Here is a 21,997-nt window from a genome sequence, read left to right on the forward strand (position 1 = left end):
TTCCATTGTTAAAATGCAATTCATTCACAACTAATAACTCGACCATTTATCGCGTAATATTGAAGCATTTGCAATGAACTTGCTTGTTGGAATTATTATCATACACGTTTGTGTTGTATTTGTTGTGTATTTATTTCTTTTAGTCGAACTGAGAGCATGTGCTGAGATAATTACTGAACATTTTGACTGTAATATTATTGCCGTATGCGTTATTAATTATTGTTATTTTTTTCTATCGTTGATCTCTCAATAGAATTTTTAAAGTAATAATAAAAGAGTCGGTAATTAAAAATTATATCCAATTGTCAGTTGTTTGTGAGCTGTTAAGTGAAATAAGTCAGAAGAGAATTTAAAGTCCCAGCAATGAAATTTGTTTTATTGAAACATTTTACTAAAATATGGAAAAGGAAGGAAGAACCAGAAGTAAATCCTACAAATACACAGTTCCATGGTAAAGTCATTCGATTTGAGGATTGTGAACGAATAAATCGGGAAAGATTTAGATCTAAGGAAACGACAAATATAAATGCAAAAAATCAAGTCTATGCTGCTTTGTCAGGTAATTTGCATATTTTTATAAAAATAGCAATAGCTTAATATTGAACCAAAAAATCAGTGAATATCTTAGCAACAAGTGTTGGTGCCTCTATTGGATGGGTATCTCCTTCTATCTCCTTCCTTCAGTCACAAGAAACAACATTAGATCGAACATTAAATTCAGACGAATTATCATGGCTGGGGGGATTACTTCCTTTAGGAGCTTTAATAGGAACATTCTTATTTGCGTGGTTGTCGGAAAAATATGGAAGATTTTGGATTTTATGGCTGACTGCTTTTCCTCAAATTGTAAGTTATAAAATATGGGAATCAATTTGACCATTAATAATGTTTAATTCAATAGATTTCTTGGCTGTGCATAATTTATGCTACACATGTTGAGCATCTATATATTGCTAGAGTATTAGCAGGATTATGCATGGGAGGAACATTTGCTTTAATTCCGGTCTACATTTCTGAGATATCCAATAGTAATATCCGTGGAACCTTGAATTCCTTCTTCCTATTATCAATTAACTTCGGTACATTGCTCATTTTCATTATCGGAAATTACTTAAGCTATAATCTTATATCAAGAGTCAACATCATACTTCCTGTTTTATTTGCAATCATCTTTCTGTTCTTCCCTGAAACGCCTTATTACTTATTGAAATGTGGAAAAAATAAGAAAGCTGAAAATTCTTTGAAATTTTTGCGTGGATGTCGAGCAAAAGAGCAAACGCCTGAAGTTATTAAATCTGAAATTCTACAGATAGCAAAGAAGGTTGAGGAGAACGAAAACACTAGAAAGACTTCATTACTCATGGATGAGCTTAGTAATAATTTCAGCAACAATTATTTCTTGTTAAATTTATTAAATTCAATTTCCTTGTAGAACTTCGATCGACACAGAAGGCTTTATGTTATGGCATTGTACTTGTTCTTGTTAATCAACTTTGTGGATGCATGGCATTCATCAATTATACATCTGATATATTTATGAGATCTGGTTCCACTTTAAGTCCTAGCATATCAGCAATTATTGTTGCAACCATCCAATTACTTGGTTCTGGTGTATCCGTACTTATTACTGAAAAAGTTTCGAGGAAGCTCTTATATTCTTTATCCTGCTGTGCAACAATATTTGGATTATTAGCCTTCGGAACTCATGGCTTCATAAAAGGATTTCTCGATATTGCACAATTTGATTGGATTCCAATAGCTAGCATGTCATTAGTAATTTTTGCCGCGTCTCTTGGCATTTTACCGTTGACCTTCATAATGCTATCTGAATTGCTTCCGATGAGAGTAAGAGCAAGTACATTGGGATTTGTAAATATTTTCTTAATTCCTGTTTACTCTCTATTTAACAGATTCGAAGCTACGGCGTCTCAATCTGTACAGGTATTTTATGGTTTACTGCATTTGTTCTCCTTCGATTTTTCCCCACAGCTGTTGATATTTTCCAACTGCATGGATGCATGTTTATATTCTGTGTAATCACCTTCATGGGAATGATTTTCGTAATTGCATTTGTTCCTGAAACAAAGAATAAAACACCAGAAGAGATTGAGAAGCAACTCCAATGATGAGTATCAACATGAAAAATAAACAATGAAATTAATTACCAAAGATAGCAGATAAAACAATTTTTATTAATGATTTTATGCTTGAAATTCAACAGTTTGTAACAAATTATTAATTAGTATGTATGGCATCGGAAAGACGAGAATAAAGGATTTATTTTTTTGGTTAGCATAAATGACTAAAGCTATTTGATGGCACTTTATATTCTGTAGTCGATGTTGACTTCTTTTTGCAAGCGTTGAGGTAGTTCGCGATAGATTGTTTCAGGAACATTATCTGAAAATGATATTAACGTATTTATAAAATTTGAAATTATCGTCCGATAGATGGCGTTCAAAAAATTCAAAAATATTTTGACAGTTAAGATTACTCACCATTACAGCGATAAACTAAATCTGACCAGATAATCATTTCTTGTGAGAAACAGAAGACACCAAGACGTCCTCCTTTGAGTGTCGAGTCATAAATATTTCCAGAATCAGCAACCATATTCTCGCCATCAAATATCCTAAGTCTGATGAGACCGATTTTAGGACGATGCAACAGTAACCAACGATATGCAGTACGTTCCTTCCATCCAACATTTCTTGGATCTTTCCATAATAATTTAACTTGATCCTTAGTATCTCCTGTATGCCATAAACTATTTCTCAACATTTCACCAGGACCTGTCTTACTGTTGACAAGTTTAAGTTGTATTCCTGGTTCTGCAGATGCTCTGAATGGAGTAGCCTGCCAGTAAGTTTGAATATTCTTCTTCCACATGACTGTATAGAATTTGTGATTGTCTTGATATGAGAATATAAATCCAACATAATCATCATCAATCTCGGTATCAACGAAGAAGGTTCCTTCAAAATCAACACCTCCAAATGCATGATATCCAACGGCAAGACCAGGATCTGAATTTTGAGTCTGAACAATTTCTGCACCCTTATTATAAATAATCCAATTGGGATCAATTTGAGATTCTCCCTCAGGGTCAAGGACGACCGTCTGTAAATAGAAATTGTTACTATGATCCTTAAAATTATATTAAGCCTCTTAATTACTTGATATGTTCGGAAGTCAGTTGAGAATATTTTTGAGTTGTTTGGACAGTTGTCAAGATAGTTGGGGACATTATCATGATCATAATCTTCTTCGCAGACATCACCAACGCCATCATTATTCATATCCTTTTGATCTAAAAATGGACATACTCAAACTTTCATACATAAACAGAAACACTAATTAATACCTGGATTATAATAGAATATACAATTATCACGTTCATTAGGAACTCCATCATTATCAATGTCGGGGTCACAAGCATCTCCTTTACCATCTCCATCATGATCTAACTGATCTGAATTTGGAACTTTTGGACAATTATCCTTACTGTCTTGAACACCATCTTTATCTTTGTCTACTCCTGAATCACATGCATCACCAACTAAATCATTATCCGTATCTTGTTGACTTGGATTTGGAATAAATGGACAGTTGTCGCATACATCTCCGAGACCATCATTATCTGAGTCTAATTGATTGCTATTCGCTATCTTTGGGCAATTATCTTGAGCATTTAAAATTCCGTCATCATCAATATCCTTACGAGAAAATAAATTAGAACCACTTTGCATTAATCAAATAAAAATAAGTAGCTTACGGGATCACAAGCATCACCAAGACCGTCTCGATCGACGTCAGATTGATCTGGATTTTTTATAGTCGGACAATTATCGCAAGCATCTCCCTGTCTGTCTGCTCCGTCTTCATCTGTATCAGCTTGATCCGGATTATAAATTAATGGGCAATTATCCTAAAAGCAACAAATTTAATATAAATCCGATTTAAGCGGAAATTTGATATTTCATACAGGGCTATTCAAAATTCCATCATTATCTGCGTCAGGATCACAAGCATCACCCAAGCTGTCTCCGTCGGCATCTTCTTGACCTAAAAAATGAAAATTAATTTTAATGACAATGAAGCAAAAAAAAAGTGAAAGTCAGCATTACCTGAATTGGGTATATTAGGACAATTGTCTGCTCTACAGCGAGGATCAGAACATCCAAGATCATAATCGGGCCATCCATCTAAATCTTTATCAGTTGCACAGAATAATCCATCACCAGCCCAGCCTACTTTACATTTGCATCTTGATTGTTAAAGTCAAAACATGAAAAATGATTGAAAAGTTCCCATTTATAGTGAGATTTGCATACCTGTAGCGATTTCCACCAGCATGCTGACAAACAGCATTTCTATCACAAATGGTGCCATCGGGGCACATGCCAGGGACTTGAAGACAACCATATGTTTCATTTCTTACGAAACCTCTTGTGCATGTACATTCATAAGATCCCTCAGTATTAACACATTGTGAGTTAGTTCCACAACGAGCAATTCCTTCACGACATTCATCAATGTCATCGCAACGTTGTCTTTGGAATGTATGATCAATTCCAGTTTGCATTATAAGCCCCTGAGAATGATAGCCGTGGTAACCAGAGGGACATGGATCACATCCTGTTATTAATCTTAATATTATTCTCACGTTCTAATTTCAAAGAACTAAAAAATTAAAAATAATCTTACGGAAGCCAGGTGACAAATTCTGACAGCGTACTCTTGGATCACATGGCTCGATTAAGTCACACTGTAATCAATCAAAAAAGTTGATCTCATTTAAAATGCATTTAAATATTATGTGTGTGTCATTATCACCTCATCAATATCTTGACATGACGATCCATTTCCAGTCTGTCCAGCAGGGCAAGAACCACAACGATAATACGGATATTCTCTAATTTCTTGACATTGAACACCTGAAATTCATTTGGAGTCATTTATTTCTTTTTATAATGAAAGTGTAAAGATTTTCTATTTTTAAGAGAAATGAATCATGACAAAAGAGAGGAAGAAAGAAAAATACTGAAACATGGAGATGTCAAGTTAATGAGTTGAAATGCATAATAATTCAGTAGATTGATAGGAATATGATAATTTCATAAGCTTAAAGCTGAGTGCTTCTAGTTTCTTTAATCCAACATTGAATTAATGGACTAAAATTTAATTCAATTTTTCATCTCATTTGTCTCTGGATATAAATAATCATAAACAAACATATAGTTAGTCTGGTATAGGCAACGAGGTAAAAATATTTTGATTTTTCATAATTCTTTTATTTACTTTTGCAACAGATTATAGATTTGTTTGGTACCGTTTGGTATAAATGCAAGTAATTGGCTAATCGAATTAAAATCCAACCACAGACTGACGTGTCTCAGACTTGGTGCTGGATTAAGCTTAATTCCAACACTATGCCAAAGTTACCTTGGCCTGATGCTGGATTACGATTCGATTAACCGACGTGTGCTATTCGGGATGTGACCAAAAACATCTAAATAGCCAGACTTGTCTGCTTGCTAATCTTCCGATGATGTCTCATACAATTCTATTTAATACTGACTGGTTCATGATGCATAAAAATTGCGAAATTCATATTTAATTGACTCCAACAATAAGTAAGTACATTAAAATTCATACTTCCACATCATTACTGTTCACGTAATTCATCAATATTGAACAGTTATGAACTACTTAACTTATTGTCTAACCTTTAAAGAAAGGTCATTTGTTCATCACAATACAAAATTAGCAACAAGTTGTTTGTTACAGGCTTTCATGCTTTCTACTGGAATTTACACATTTGGCGTCTAGTTTAATCTTTTAATGATCTTTTTTTTTTCAAGCTACGTTAAAGTTTTTACCAAGGGGTTGGAACTCCCGAAAACTTGCAAGTTTTTACAAGTTTCATATAAACTCACAAGTTTCTGTGTAAAACTTGTTGTTTCACAAGTTTGTTCCCAAAAACTTGTAAAACCACAAGTTTTTGAAAATTGAAAAAATAAAATTTTTTTAAAATTTTAAAAATTTAAAGTTGAAAACTGTTTAAACCAATATTATGTTGGTTTGAGACCTTAATTTATGGTTTTCCGTGTTATATTTTTACTATAATTTAGCCATATATAAGCTTTTTTAGCACGTATTTAGCAACGATTGTTTAAAAAAAACTAAAATTTTGTCTAAGCTTTGAAATATTTTGATTATAAACTATTTTTGGATAGGAATCTCTAGAAGTTTTGGATTTTGAGATTTCTGTTATAACCATATGCCTATATAATATAATAAAAACCTGGTTTTAAACAATACATATTTGCTAAAAGTAGTCAAAATTCTTCAATTTTGAACTTTTCAGTAAATTTACAAAATTATGAAAATTTAAGCGCATTTAATTCAATTAATATCTTAATAATTAGGTTTTAGTACATTGGAATGTGGTCGTTCACTTTCTAAGGTTTTTGAGGGCTAATAATCAATTTTAACGTAATGCAGTAAGTAAAAAATCCTTAATACAATCCATATCTAAGCATAAAACCGCTTTCGAAGTATATTGTTAAAAATTAAAATCTTTTAAAACCCACATTCAAGTTTATGTTCAGTTGTCGTTCTCCTATAATATTTCCGGGAACAAAAACTAGTGTTTCATATCAAAAATCTCCAAAATTTTAGGAAAAACCACTTCCGATTCTTTAGATACTTTCTATTAGCAATACAGTCCAAAATTTGCTTCAATTTAATTTATTTTATCATAAAAATCAATCTGTTTTTGTCGAAAAATATCGCCAAATTTTCACTAAAATCAACAAAATTACAAAAAATTCATATAACAATCTATAACGGTTTAACATATTTTATTCATTTCCAAAAATTATATTCAAAAAAACTTGTAAACTTGCAAGTTTACAAGTTCGCTTGAAAAAACTGGTAAACTTGTTAAACCGCAAGTTTGTATGGAAAAAACTTGTCAGACCACAAGTTCACGGGAGTTCCAACCCCTTGGTTTTTACATTAGGAAATAATTTTGCAAATCTAGCCCGAGCTACACAAATGAAGAGCAATCAAGTGATGGTGCCTCCACATATCGCAGGCATTTCGATATGACATGGAGTGGACTTCTATTTGAAGTTAATAAAAGAGCTTTAATGGAGCCTTCTTCATCTATGTCGCTCGGGTTATAGGAATTATCAGTGGATTAATGTGAAGTAAGAGAAGAAAATCCAACTTAATCTTAAAGAAATGCCACTTCAATGTCTCATTCCTAGAACAAAATATCCATAGAAAATGAAAATTCTCTATCAAAAAGACAAGAGTATGGCACTGTCCACTTGTTATTGAAAAATTTTTAAATATAAAGATGTTTTAGGGTTTGTCCAAATGGTGCAGGCTATGCTTTCCCGAAATCCCGGTCCCGTAACTTTTCCGGGACCGGGACGGGATCGGGACGGGACCGGAAAATCCGGGATTTCCCGAAAAAAATATGTGCTAAAATATACAATATTTTAATGTTTTTTCAGTGTTTTTAAACTTAATACCTATTGTCAAAAATTTAATGACGGATTTAAATTTTCAGAACTCTTGAACTTGACTAGTTTTAAATGATTTTAAAACTGAAAAACACTAAAAAATTCTGATTTTAACTTTCATATTAACCGTTTATTTGATTATGAAGAAACAAATCTAAGTTATGAGAAATAATCTCTAATATTTGTAATCAATTTTAAAAGAATTGAACCTTTCAATTTTTGAAAAACCTCAAATTAGCTGAAACTCAATAGGTTTATTGAAAAAAGTTTGTTTGATTTGGGTTTATAATATTTGCCAATGCATTTCAGAACAAAAACCAGAATACCAAAAGAAATTTAATATTTTTAACTCAAAAGCATTCAAAATACCAATTTATAGGCTATATTTCTCATGTTTTTTGATAAAATTATATAATTTATTTTGATTTTTAATTTTTGGTTACAAATTAAACGTCTTTTATTTTTATTCTTTTTATTTTGTTAATAGTTTGTACGAATTTTTTTAAAACTTGGTCCCGCGGGACCAGTCCCGGAAGATTTTCGGGACTCGGGACGGGACCGGACAGTTCCGGGATTTCCCGGTCCCGGTCCCGGTATCGGGAAAGCATAGTGCAGGCCTGTAGTCTTGGACGAACTATAAGGTACAGCCCAAAACAATAGCCATAGGCAACTAAAAAGCGGAAATTCGAAAATTTTTAAATTCCTATATTTTTCAAATATTCAAAAATATTTAACTTTGTGTCCAATCTTTGGTCTCAAATAATCTCATTATCTCCTTTACTTTCCAAATGTATGAATATCCTCATTTCTTCCAAATATGTACTTAAGTATAATGTAATATTTTTGTATAAATACATAACAAAAGATGGTCCATGAGATTTTGGTTTGGATGATTCCATGTGTATGCTTCATGAATAAATCTATGTATAGAAAGCAATCATAAAATTTGGATTTAATCGGAAGGATTGCATCAGTGACTATCGCTTTTCATCATATAATTATATTCTTTTTATGAATCTTCAAATGATAATCAATTCCATTGCATAAACCTAACAAGCAATATTTGTGGTTGTCTTGCCATACAGAATTGTTGTCATAAAAATGAATTATTTGTGTAGCAAGGAAATAAAGACATGACTAAACATCGGAAAATGTATCCTCAAAAAATCACATGTGGCAGGTTCTTACTTTGATAATTTAATAAACCTGTAAAAACGAACATACTTTTTTGTGTACCTCATCTATCTTCTTTTCTCTCTCTAACGAATCGTTAAAATGAGGGTATGGGAGCATTAACAATTTTATTGAGCACACAAAATAATATCTATAGACTAATCAATCAAAAAGACCTCTGTATTACATTAAGGTGCTATTTTTAAACATCTTTGAAGCTTACTCGACTCTTGAATTGCCAAATAATTAAGAAACAAATTTTTTTTTAATTGTTTGTTTCAATTAAAATGTTTATGATTATCCATGGATATAAATCTCTCACAATTTTACTTCTGTCTGTGAAAATTCCTATGAAAAATTAAATTGGATAAATCCCGCATCCTTATCTTATTCTAAATCTAGGCAACTGAGCTATTTGAGCACCTTACAAATCTTATCATCTACTTAGGTAGGCACAAAAATTTATTTTGTGTCTATGCTATGGAATTGTTTGAATAAATTACCTAATCCATAATAATGATTAATAGCTAATCAAATAAAATTATAATCCATAACCAGATCTGCTATACTCTTGTCAATATTCTGACTTTATTGGTGACCGTGAAGGAACACTTTGGAATCCTTCGTATAAAAATTGTTTCAAAACATTCTTCATCGCATCCTTTTTGCTATGTTACCAAAGCATAGAACATTGAACTTGTCAAAAATGATTTTACAGATAGGAAGTCAGACAAACATCAAAAGAATAGCCTTTTGAAGAGAAATATACTGTTGATTTCTAGACAAAGTTTTGTATTGAGATCATTCACTTATTCAGTTTCAATTACTCAACCAAACCATGGGTTGATGGTTTTGGCTAAGTATTTTGTTATCCTAATGGTTGTTATGCTGTAGGATGGAAAGGAGTTTTCGCGGTACTTAATAAGTGAACAGCTTATTACAATTAGCTTTATCTAGATGTAATAAGCCCGAATAGTCCAAATTGGTTAATTGATCGAAAATTTGGTCCCAAGTCGTCGTGACTCTAGCTTAATATTACTGCCAATTACCGGTACAATATGCCATGATATGTTTATCAACAGCTTCTCTCCGGAAGCCTGCAAAAGAGTCAGCTTTAAGAGACCTAAGAGAGATCTGTTCTACCATTGAAGTAAGTAAGTATGTCAAAGCTACGCCTGCATTGTGTCAGGTTTTGGATCGATTTAACAACTTGTGCTATTCGGGAAGCATACACTCCAAATACACTTAAAAGCAAACAATTTTATTAAATTCTTTTAAATTTCAAATTTTGTTTGTGAAGCATTGGTTTATTCAAACTTTTCAACTTCAGAAAGTTCCCGCTTTTTCCCCTGTAAACAATATGCTTTCATATGCCTTTAATATTTTTCGTAAACATTCCATAGCCATTATTAAAAAGATTCTTTCAAAAAAATATATTTTCAACCAAAAACTTACCTTTAAAAAGTATAAAAAAGTTTAAATCGTAAGACATAAAGATTTATAGAAAACATTTCAATCATATATAACAATGGAATGGAATGGAAATAATAAGAAAGAGAAAATAATATCACCATAGAAATGAGAAGTGTAAAAGAATGTATTATGAATCACATCCATGTCTCAGTGTTATAAGCATACGAGAATTTAAAGACTTCTGTCATAATCATATAAAGTTTATATTTGATCCCGTTGGACGTTCATTGTTTCGGGATTCTTTTGATTTCCGATGTCTTATCTGTCAGTATGACATATTAGAAATCCAAAAGGAGATTAAGCATTTCCACAAATATGACTTATTCTTTTATCAAAACATAAGCTCCTTTATCCTTGAATGTTAAGAACATAAATGAGATATTTAGTTAGATTAAGGATGTGATGGTTGAGTAGGTGTTATGATATATCTGTCAATGATTTAATTCCATTTATTTTCACACATTTTCGCATTTATTTTTTGTGTTAGATGTAATCCTCATAAAGATAGTAGATAAAAGGAAATCAGCATGATATTAACACGAGTAAAGTGGAAACTTAAGTACGAAATTAAAATTATAATAAAAATGAAAGAAGCGATAGAAAAGAAAATTAAATTTACAGCATTCAGTTTTATTAACTTTCGTTTTATTGAACTTTATTATTGATCTTTTATGAGATTAAATATCTTATAAAATACAGCATGAGTAAAGATGATTAGTTAATATGTTTGGAAATTTTCTTATAGATTTCCGCTGAAAATCTCCACTAATACAGAATCTTGTAGATTTTATACAGTATTAAATTGCAAAAGTCAAGATTTTACTTTCCTTTTATGATTCATTATCAAACAAAATTATTCGTCTCTAACAAGAGAAGTGCTGAATTTCCAGTAACATATTTTAATTCAAAGCCCTATTCAAAGCTCATTTTACAAGAATGTTTGAAGGAAAGACAAGCACATTCATTATAATTCGAGTAAGGACAAAATATACAAGATTTACTGATTGGAACAAAAGATTCTTTTTTGGTTTTTAATAAAATATCATAGCCAAGAGACTGATGGGGAGATGCATACCCGAGCGACACAATTTAAGAAGATTCTGCCATCGAATTTTGAATTTGCAACTATAGGGACGCCCAGAAAAGGCAGTTTGCATTTGCTATTAATAAAATAGGTTTAGCGGAGTTTTCAAAGCTTAATGGCTGAGCCTTCTTCATTTGTGTCGCACGGGATATGAAATATGATGTCTAAAAAACAATGATGAATTTGAAAGAATTCAGAGTTTTGTGTCACAAACTCCAATAGCTAACTAGAATTATGAAACTATTTGATACTGCCTCCATAACTTTTTGTTGAAGGATGAACGGATGTCAAGCATCTCGACTATCGATTTTCATAACTTTTTGAAAAACTTCATATTTCTGAACTTGAAACTTGTTTCAAAAACTTGCGAAACATTCACAAAATGAGAAAAAAGTATCAAAATTAAATCTTAAGCTTGTATGCTTATTTATAAAGGTTTTAAATGAAGATTAAATTTCAGTACTGTAACTAAACAATGGAAGTATTTTAAGTATTTTTGTAAAGAAACGTTTCGGCAAAAGTTCTCTCAAATTATTGTTAAATATAAAGTTTCTATTCTAACCGAACACAAAAGAAAATAAACTTTTCAGCAGACGCATACATATGTTAGTTGTTACGATGCTTTTGTAAGTAAACATGTATAGAATAAAAAGGATAGAAAATATTTTAATTGGAAAATTTCTGCTAACTATGGATTCAGTATATGATGTAATGGTTTTTAAACTGAATTATCTACATGATTGAAATTCTTTGTACCTGAAGAACATGGTCGATCATCACAAGCTTTACGTCTTTCTTGGCATGTTTTGCCATCTCCTTCATATCCTGTGAGAATTATTAATAAAAAATGTTATTCATTAGAAATTTAAACAACTTAATCTCATCACCTGGTGGACATGGACCACAAACTGCGCCAGCTACTGTGTCTGAGCAGTGAACTCCTCTATAGAATATAAAACAAAGAAAAATCATGCAATTAATGAATTAAATTTTATATACACAGACATGTGCTATCCCCACATGATTGCAAAATCGAACGCGAAACAGAAAAAGCAAAAATTAAAAATGTTGTTTTAGTTCAAGAAACAATAAGTCACACTTAATTAACAGATTCGGCGCCATCATTTCGCATAGTGGTGGGCCAAACTTCTTTGAGAAACAAAAAGATAAAATGTAATATGAAGAGAATAATCTCTTTGCATCTAAAGACACACCGCTTTTATTATTGATGTTGCTCTTTCAATAGTGAGAGGTGTAAACTCTAAGAATTTCAACAGAAAAGAAATAAATATGGGAACGAAGATGAACTTGTCTTTAATGTGATGTTCAACACAAATTTTTATCTCAAAAATTAAATTTATTTGCAAACGTTTAACTTAATATGCTGCATATTATTTTTAGCGATAAGTTCCCAAGCCTTTTCCTGTTATCTGAATTTCAAATTATATAAAGGCACAATTTAATCATGTTTTGGGCCAACAAAAAAAAGAGCCCAAAATCAAACTTACTGCGCCTTTCCCTTTTTATAAAAATGAATACACATAATCAAATCGTATGCTATTCATGCTGTCGAACATGTGGGAAGCTCTTTTCTTATACCAATTTAATGCAGTTGGCTGAAGCATATTCTTCTCTTCATCCATCTCATATGAAGCAAATATACATTTATAATCTAATAGGGAGTCGACATATAAAGCAAATATTGTGCTTATTTTCTTGCTTTTGTTTAGTCTATAAATCGATACATTATAGCCAATTGTATGTAGTTCCACTTATAATTACTATTGTGGATGAAAAGCATACAAACAATTGATTAATCCGTTTCATATATACTTTAATAAAAAGGTTGAAAAAACCACAGCAATTACCAAATGCAGCATCTGATGCAATAAAACAATTTTTATAACTCCAACTTCCATATATGTATTGCACAAAAGAGATAAATCCACAAATACACAGTATGCAACAAATTATGCTGAATATTGACCATTAAATTGAATAAATCGAATTCCATCGTACCTAAATGTGCGTCTACCTTTTTAAAGGAATGTCTGAATGCGACCAATAAACCAAATCTATTTTAAGTTAAACGGGAATTTTGAAAAGAAAAAGAAAATTATTTTCGATACCATCTGTTGGCATCATATTTTCTCATATCTGTGGCACTTTCAAGCTGCATAAAAAACATCACATCAAAAAAATACAATAATAAAATGAGAAAAGAAACATTGAAAACCGTATACGAGTTGCAATGAGCAAAAAACTGTGTGGGAGAACTTGATTTGTGTACTATGAAAAAGAACAATAATAAAACATACATCATGTTGCGCACATAACGCAGAGCAACGAATGATGGTTAAAATGTGAATTGTAGCAGTAAATATGACGGTATTATTGAAAAGAAAGTTAAAAGAAAGAAGTCACAATTGAGATAAAATTTAATTTACGAAAAATTATTGAGGAAGAACTGCTGCTTAATAAAATATTAGAATTTTGACATTGGGGATGCTTTGGAAGTTACGTAACACTTGGGGATGAGAAACTACAGTTTTGTCACTGAGTACACATTTTGGCATATGATCTTGGACAGTGGAAGGATGAAGGGAGTTCAAAGAAAGCTACTTTACCGTGACGTAAATTCCGAACGTCCCCCCTTTTCATGAATTATACATAAAAGATACATATTTGAAAATTTTAATCAGAAGGAATTAAATAAAAGTACACCGTCAAGCAAAGCAAGGGCTCAATAAAAGAAATAAAATAAAAGAACTCATTCAGTTTGACAATATGAATGTGAGAATAATTTATTACCCCGATTGTTGCTCAGTTGGGTAATAATGGCCGTTAATTCTATCAAAACCTATCTTAATCCCGGCTTTAGTTTTCTTCTTTCTACTTTATTTTAATTTTATTTTTTATTTATTTATTTTTCTCTTCATTTTTGTAATGAACCCAACTGTCTATTTTGTCTATTGCCATGTGATATGTTTCATATGACATACCTTACGCCTTTAAATAGTGGAAACAAACAGTGAATAATTAAATGATTCTTCTGTGGAGACAACAGACATTAAATGTTACAGGGTATATCACGCTGTCCTACATCAATTTATCTCGTCTATAAATGACGAAACATGATGTGATTCTTTAACAAGCTTCTTTCTCCTTTACACAATCAAATTATCGACATTATAGGGTATATACTCTCTTTTTATGTGAGGTATAATTTAAAATAAAGTCAAGAAGAAATAAAAGTTAAATTTATTCAATCTCTTATGATTTTTTGTCCTCGACAGTGTTGGGATAGTTTTAGTGAAAGTTACGCAAACATATTCTTACTGACAGTACGATAGCTAATAAGAAGAAAGTGTTAACAATTGAATCATTAAAATGGACTTTTCATGTTTCATTTTTCATTCTTTACAACTTTGTTTCTTTCGCACGCTCTTATCCTCCTTCTCATTCGTTCCTTACTTATTTTGTTCTTTTCTGTATCGGATCGTAAAAATGTCTTGAAAATGATGTTAATTGTACATTTAAAAGTCATTGAATTTATGGTTGAATGATGAATTACGAGCAGTTAAGAAGAAGAAGATTACGTCATAAATGGTATATATATTTGTATACGAATGTCATACCTTAACAAATATATATTTATCGTTCCTTTTTGATCTGTTTTTCATTAGTTTAAATGGGCTCTTAACCTTCAGCTTACTGTTAACTCTTGTGAGACTTATTGTTATTTATATCCAATTTTTATATTTTTATGTAAGGAATCAATAACAATAAAATTTAATTCCTCTTCCTTTTCATTTCTATTTATTAGTTATCTATCAATAGTATTTGGGTACGACTATATTATTTATCTGTATTTTTAATGAATAAAATAACAATAAAAATCAAAACTTACTGGAAACAGGGTCTATCATCACAATTCAGACCGGGTGTACATGTTCGTCCATCACCGACATAACCTTTTGGGCAACGTCCACAGCGCATTCCAGTTGTTGTATCGTGACAAGACACACCTATATTTCGATAAATCCAAAAACGACCATAAATAATGTGATTTAAATTGATGATCATAACAACAAGTTCAATTAAATGCAAATTAACTTTTTTTTTTCCTCACTCTACACCTCAACTCACTTAGTTGATTCATCAATTTTTTCTCTATTTATTCCACTTACCAGGGAAGCATGGATTTGCATATTGACAAGTATCTCTTCGTATATTCTGTGGCTCTTGACAACCAGCACAATTTTCAATGAGCGATTGAAGGCGTTTGATGTCAGCATGTTGATTAGCAATGTCTTGTTGAAGCTTCTTAATCAATGCTATTAAGTCATTTATTCCTCTTAGTAAGTTCTCTATTTTAAGTAAATTTTATTAATAAATATAATATAAATCTATAATTTGTTTTGACTTCCTTACCATCACAATCGCCATGCATGATTGGAATGTCACCACGCCCTGGTGGTGCATTAAAGACATCATTTCTTGTGTCTTGTCCACGGAAGTAATCACGGCTAACATCTCTCTTTCTATTTTTTTCGGATCCTGCACAAGGATTCATTATACGTAATTTAATTAATTATAGGAAAAAATATTGTATCATAATAAAATTGAAGTAAGTCATAATGATGTACTGACCTTCATAACTTTTTTTCTTATCCATCTCCTTGACAATCTTATGATTTGATTTATGTCGAATACCTTTTTGACAACTTGCTCTTGCCATCGCTTCCTCTGGTGTACTATCCAAGAACAATGGATATTTTCTTTCTCTGAAGAGCTTAACCATTGGCTCTTCCATATCTAAGAATAATCTTGATAGATTAAACTCTAATTCTTCTTTAAGTACATCTTGACAGTCTACATATATTGTTAAAATATTATCCTCAAATGCGAATGCTAGTGATCTGATTGTCACTGTCTCATTTAATGACGGTAGATTTAAATGTTTTGAGAAAATTTTCGAATCGGAATTGATGTCGATGACAATGCGATTTCCTTTTCTATCGAGATAAAATGTGAATTTATTTTTTATGATTGGAAAATCAATCATGAAGAGCGCTTCCAATGAAATTCGGATTTTTCTTCGAGGTCTGTTGATTAAAAAGTATAAAAAAAATTTAATTAATTAATTTTGTATGTGAAAGTTAAAATTCAATTCATTATTCATGTGCCTTTCTCACCTGATATGCTTAAGGGAAATTGTAAAATCATCACGAATATACTGCTCTAGATCGGTTGAAGCCACTACGTTATTCATTATCGTTGCGTATACAGATTATCAAAGATGAATAAAGGATTGTATATAAAAAGAAATTATCGATTAATATACTAAGGGATTAATAAATTTTCATATATGCTGGTATGAAGAGGAAACTCATAAATCATTAAACGTGCAATTAATAAATTGAAGACGAGCATACGCAAATTTTTTTTATGACAAGAGTTAATCATAAATCATTTAATAAACATATCAAAGTATTTAATGCCGTTATCATATATTTAAACAGCTTTTAAAGTCTATGACTTATACCAAAACATAGCTTTTGTGGCGCTTCTTAAAGTATCGCGGAAAATCAATAAAATGTTTATCAAAAACTTTAAATCCATTTGGATGTTAATGATATTCGAATATGTTAACATTTTTATATATCAGACGCACAGATCTAACTCAAAATCTATAAAGGCACGAGTTTTAAGTCTGCCAATTTTTCTTTCTCAAACTTATATATGGGTGTGATGTTAAGATAAAAAAAAATATAAACATTCTGACTCTATAGCTTGACATTTTGTAAAGGATTAGTAAGATCACATTTTGAAGTAATTTTTATGACATTATACGAATAAGAGGCTTACATGATGAGTTTGCTTACACCTCAGGAAAGAATATATTAGTTTACCATTGTGGGAATATAATTAATTTTACATTAACACCCGATCAGCACATGTTATTCATGGCAGTCAGATGGTTACCTCATGGTACCTACATAAGTGGCAATTTTTATAGCAAATAGCATGAAAATTGTCATTTGGACGTCATTTGGCAACATTTTGGCTACCATGGCATCGAGATGGCGACCACATGATATCTAAGTAACAATTTTTAAGGCTGATAAGAAGAAAATTGCCACTTGAATGCCATATGACAGCCAATTGGCTACCATGAATAATGTGTGTCGACCAAGACAAAATCAGGTTTTTGAATTTCCTAGAAATATTTATGTAAAATGTAAAATTTTAATTAAACGAGAGAAGACAATAAAGTCATGACGTAAATTTCATAATTCATGCCGCAGGAACTCATGAAATTAAATTTTTAATATTCATATTTTCAGAATAGCCTCATATGCATAAATTGAGATAATATCCGTTTCCAAAAAAGGGTAAAAGAAACAATAACCGACTGACCTGATCAGAACAGAAGATCTCTTATAATATGAGCATATTTTAGCTGCATATCATTAAATTAAAATCTCTTCAATCACAAAATTATAAAGCGGGTACTTCTTAATATGTATAAGTATATAACACATCTATGTAATTTATCACGTTCGTAATGTGTGATACAAGCACTTAAGAAGCTCTTACAATCAACGATAAGAAAATGTGTTGAGTCTTAAATGCACTTCTATGATGTTGCATGCATGATGATGCACAAAAATGAAAATGAGATGAGCATCTTCTATACCTTACTATATATATTTCAACAACAGATTTATTTATCTTAAAATAGTTTAAAAATCTACAACCGACCTCCTAACATCTTCCTCTCGTCTTTTTTTTTATTCATTATGAAGCCTGAATACACAACTTGTCTGATATAAATGATTAGTTCAAATATTTTGTGAGCATGTTTTTGACGGCTTTTTAAAGAAGCCAACGGTAATTTGATTTTAATCTTGTCTTTTTAAAATTCTCACAAATCATAAATTAAATACAAGAATGAAGAAGAAACATCATCGCCTTTTAATTTTCATTAATATTAGACATAACAAGCGATAATAAGCAAAATTAATATCCATCGCACGAATCTCAAACATAAACAAAGCATTCATAGCTTTAGGGATTTCTTCAAATCACAAATAAGTCTGCTGTTTTTTGATTCATTTTAGAGACGATTTTAATTTTTTTATTTCCATCCAAAAAGGTTTCATGCTTACAAAATAGGTAACTTATTTTGCATTTGGAAAATATGAAAAGATTTATGATGTTTTTGATGTTTATAAATACACATTTAATGAAAATTGATGCGTATCATGGTCTTCAGAAGAGCTTCTACATTGTCCTTGGATTCAAAGATATAAAGGAATTTTTCGAAATTTTCATACTGATTTCATCTCCTGTACAAATTATATTTTTAATAAAATTCAATTAAACGGAATCTCTTCATTCATTAAAAAGTAAAATGTCATGTCACATTTATATTCTTTTTGTAAATGAAATTTAATTTTCTGTTTCCTCCTACAGTATCCTCCTAGTTGCAGTATCAAGAAACAATACATTTTCAAATGGAATGAGCATTTTTTTGTCATCTCACATTGATAAGACAACAAGCACAATAGGTTTTTTGTTGAATGAGGAACTTTTTATAAGGGGATGACTGAATTAAAGATATCAGTAATATAATAGCTGCCAGTAGCTTTATTGTTTGTTTTTACTATGAGTGTTTGCTCTAATTTCTCTTCCCAGAATTCCTGCTGGTATTTTGGATCATGCAACACATTTTAAAATAGCGCAATTTCGAAAATTCATTCGAAATTTGGCCAAATTCCTGTCGGTTCCATGAATCACACACATGAATCATAAATAATACAATTCTGTTGATCTGATATTTATCATGTTATACCTGCAGGCATACCTGCCATTATTGAATGTTTTTAAAATCTCAATTAGGCCTACTTTCTCTATGCTGCATTTGTGCTGTGGTCCACTACAACGATAAGAGCTGCACAATGAACATTTGATAGAGAAGAAGGTTTAAGTATGCTTTGTGCCACGCTCCCTAACAACTCCCGATAGCTCAGCAAGTAAGATCACTTGACATGTAATTGGAAAAGTGTGGGTTCGAGCTATACTCGTGCTCTGTTGTAGAAAAGTGTGCTAGAACCTTAGAAACGTTTGAAGAGTAGGATTTCGAACACTTTAAGAGTGTGAAGCTTCCTTAATAGGTTACTTAATAGAAGTTTAAGTAATATAACTGATTCGAAGTGTACAAATCGTTTGATTGTTCTTAAATCAGGTGCCAAGCCGGTCTCATTCTGACTTGATGACAACATACAAGAGTCATGTCAAATTTTGGATCGACTAACCGACTTGTGCTACTCGGGTAAATTTTTTTCGTCATAATTGCAGGAGAACTGCTCCAGTTTATTAAAAAAGAAGACACAACACAAATTTCCTTGCAAATATTCTCTTAATTTAAGGGCATCCAAAAATATAGAAATAGTAAATGAAGCCCTGTGGTTACGTTTCATTTTGAGCAGCTATAGCAATTTAATAAATTTTTCGTTTCTGAAGATGAAAATGAAATAAATAAAATGATAAGAGAACCTTCGGGCAGTAATTTATTTATTTGTTTGCTGTTTTAATTAAAACTCATTTCTTCCTTTCTCTCTGGATGGTTTAAAACATATTTCGGATGGGATTAAAAGTTTTACTTGCAAAGCCCTTTTTGGAACTGATTTCTTTTGAAATATGTAGCTCTTCGTGATTTGTCACCACAAATTACAGTTCATGTTATCTTTCTGTGATTATAAGAAATGCGCTTTTATACAGCATTGATTAAATTTTCATACTTATCAAATTAGACAAACAAGAGAAGTTCATTAATCAAAAACACCTAGTCCCTATAATCCGCAATCTCATGTGAGAATTTAATATAAAAATGGGAGATTAAAAATTTGATTTAAAGCACATTAAAGTGCCATCGGTGTAATTCAGAATCATCTTTGTGGTCCAAGGTGGTTTATTAAGCAATTTAATTATGACTTCTATCAAGATGCTATGGCATGTTATATTGTTTATGAAAAAGATGGGAAAATAAGAATTATAGCTTCATTCTAATGTCATTTTTATAAACTTTTATTTCTTAAAATAACGTAAACAGACATGGCCCAATTCAATGGGAGTATTGAGTTAATTTATGATTTTTTTTCATTTTGACTAGATATATTTTTATGTTATTTCATCTCTCTAATCTACCTACGTTAAACTACATATGTGCCAGCATAAAGAGATATGTATGCAGACTTAACGATTTAAATGTGAATCCATTGCGCCACAATCTACACAAAAACATTCTTTCACGACTCTGATGTACGATTTTATTTTTTCTTTCAACTGTCAAACAAAATGAAAATCCGAATTGAATTTATAGAGTTTCTTTTGGCTTTTTATTGACCGCGCCCTTGAAATTGAGAATAGCATTTTAATGCTGTCTGTATAATAATTACCTGGATCAAGTGATAAAGACAGTGCATCGTTTGCAATTATTGCAAATATAAATAGCAAAAATATGTTTTTCATGCTTCAAAAAGTATCCTAGACTCGAATATTCTGTTTGTTTATCCTGAAATGATAGAAAAAATGAAAAAATATTAAAAAAAAATTACAAAAGTCCTCGTGTTATTGATCGAGGGACTTAAGCGCATTTTTGTCCCAGCGATCAGTAATTGATTAATAAGTCACTTCCAGACCTTAAAAACAAGATCCAGTAGGATTCTAGTCACTTCCTAGCCCACGAAATGAGATCCAGTAGGATCCAGTTCACTTCCAGACCTAAAACACAAGATCCAGTAAGATCCAGGTCACTTCCAGAACTAAAAACCAAGATCCAGTAAGATCCAGGTCACTTCCAGACCTAAAAACCTAAATCCAGTAAGATCCAGGTCACTTTCAGACCCCTAAAACCAAGATCCATATAAAACTTCAAAAAATTTAAGAACTTCATCATTTAACGGATTTTCATAATTCAAACCTCATAACGGTCAAAAAAAATTCAAACATTGTTCAGTAAACACTGTGAAAACATCGACAAACATTGAAAAACACTGTAAAACAATGAAAAAACGTGTTGTTGTTTTTGTTGTTGATGTATATGAAAATGAAAAACTGTTAATTATAGTATTTATGCGTTGATTTGAAACTTCGAAATGACCGATAACCCAATAACTTGATAGAACGAAGCTATTAAAACAAACCAGAGCTCTCTACGATGTCTAGTTTTCGAGATCTCGCGTTCCAGCCGAACAGCCGAACAACCGAACAGCCGAACGAACGAACAAAGTGCATTATTAAGCTCTCTTTTGTAAACAAGTTTACAAAAAAAACTTTTAAAAAAACCTCGTTTTTCGCGTGGACTAAAAAGGAGAAAATAAATTTTATTTTTTATTGTAGAGAAATTGGTTTGAAAGTTGAGACGACACATGAAGTACAAACATGCACCTTGACCTTATCGTAAAGTTCTACAACTTAAAACGAGGGCGCTTGTTAACAGAACTTCATCAAAGCTTTGCGCCCTCGTTTTAAGTTGTAGAACTTTACGATAAGGTCAAGGTGCATGTTTGTACTTCATGTGTCGTCTCAACTTTCAAACCAATTTCTCTACAATACAAAATAAAATTTATTTTCTCCTTTTTAGTCCACGCGAAAAACGAGGTTTTTTTAAAAATAAAGTATTTTATTTTCAACTTTTTAGTCAAATGATTATTTAATT

The 21,997-nt window shown here is 31.3% G+C and overlaps 2 protein-coding genes across 2 annotated transcripts; one reads left to right on the forward strand and one right to left on the reverse strand.

Annotated features, from left to right (window-relative positions):
• The first annotated feature begins 226 nt into the window (after positions 1-226).
• Positions 227-2,362, forward strand: LOC139099242 (facilitated trehalose transporter Tret1-like). The gene is made up of 5 exons (XM_070651656.1): positions 227-559; positions 617-846; positions 902-1,373; positions 1,433-1,845; positions 1,911-2,362. Exons 1-5 carry the CDS (start codon positions 364-366, stop codon positions 2,124-2,126), a joined length of 1,527 nt encoding a protein of 508 aa, XP_070507757.1. The 5' UTR covers positions 227-363; the 3' UTR covers positions 2,127-2,362.
• Positions 2,158-20,873, reverse strand: Tsp (Thrombospondin). The gene is made up of 18 exons (XM_070651645.1): positions 20,736-20,873; positions 16,467-16,530; positions 15,922-16,376; positions 15,703-15,828; positions 15,459-15,638; positions 15,179-15,296; positions 12,156-12,211; positions 12,025-12,093; positions 4,837-4,937; positions 4,708-4,768; positions 4,335-4,638; positions 4,128-4,267; positions 3,986-4,065; positions 3,776-3,928; positions 3,365-3,716; positions 3,177-3,310; positions 2,499-3,120; positions 2,158-2,400 (listed from the first exon to the last, which is right to left on the reverse strand). The coding sequence occupies exons 1-18, from the start codon at positions 20,806-20,808 to the stop codon at positions 2,324-2,326; spliced, it is 3,165 nt and encodes a 1,054-aa protein (XP_070507746.1). The 5' UTR covers positions 20,809-20,873; the 3' UTR covers positions 2,158-2,323.
• Between the last annotated feature and the right edge of the window lie 1,124 nt (positions 20,874-21,997).

This window comes from Chironomus tepperi, unplaced genomic scaffold (assembly GCF_022539635.2).
Source record: "Chironomus tepperi strain 1889 unplaced genomic scaffold, CSIRO-AGI_Ctep_v1 contig_48, whole genome shotgun sequence".
NCBI classification, from domain to species: domain Eukaryota; kingdom Metazoa; phylum Arthropoda; class Insecta; order Diptera; family Chironomidae; genus Chironomus; species Chironomus tepperi.

Excerpts from the sequence above, each read along its gene's own strand:
- LOC139099242 (XM_070651656.1), top strand. The coding sequence starts at position 364 with ATGAAATTTGTTTTATTGAAACATTTTACTAAAATATGGAAAAGGAAG. Across the intron at positions 847-901 it reads TGACTGCTTTTCCTCAAATT|ATTTCTTGGCTGTGCATAAT; the intron begins GTAAGTTATAAA and ends TTAATTCAATAG. Across the intron at positions 1,374-1,432 it reads ATTACTCATGGATGAGCTTA|AACTTCGATCGACACAGAAG; the intron begins GTAATAATTTCA and ends ATTTCCTTGTAG.
- Tsp (XM_070651645.1), bottom strand. The coding sequence starts at position 20,808 with ATGAAAAACATATTTTTGCTATTTATATTTGCAATAATTGCAAACGAT. Across the intron at positions 4,268-4,334 it reads GCTGGTGGAAATCGCTACAG|ATGCAAATGTAAAGTAGGCT; the intron begins GTATGCAAATCT and ends TTAACAATCAAG. Across the intron at positions 2,401-2,498 it reads TTTAGTTTATCGCTGTAATG|ATAATGTTCCTGAAACAATC; the intron begins GTGAGTAATCTT and ends TATCATTTTCAG.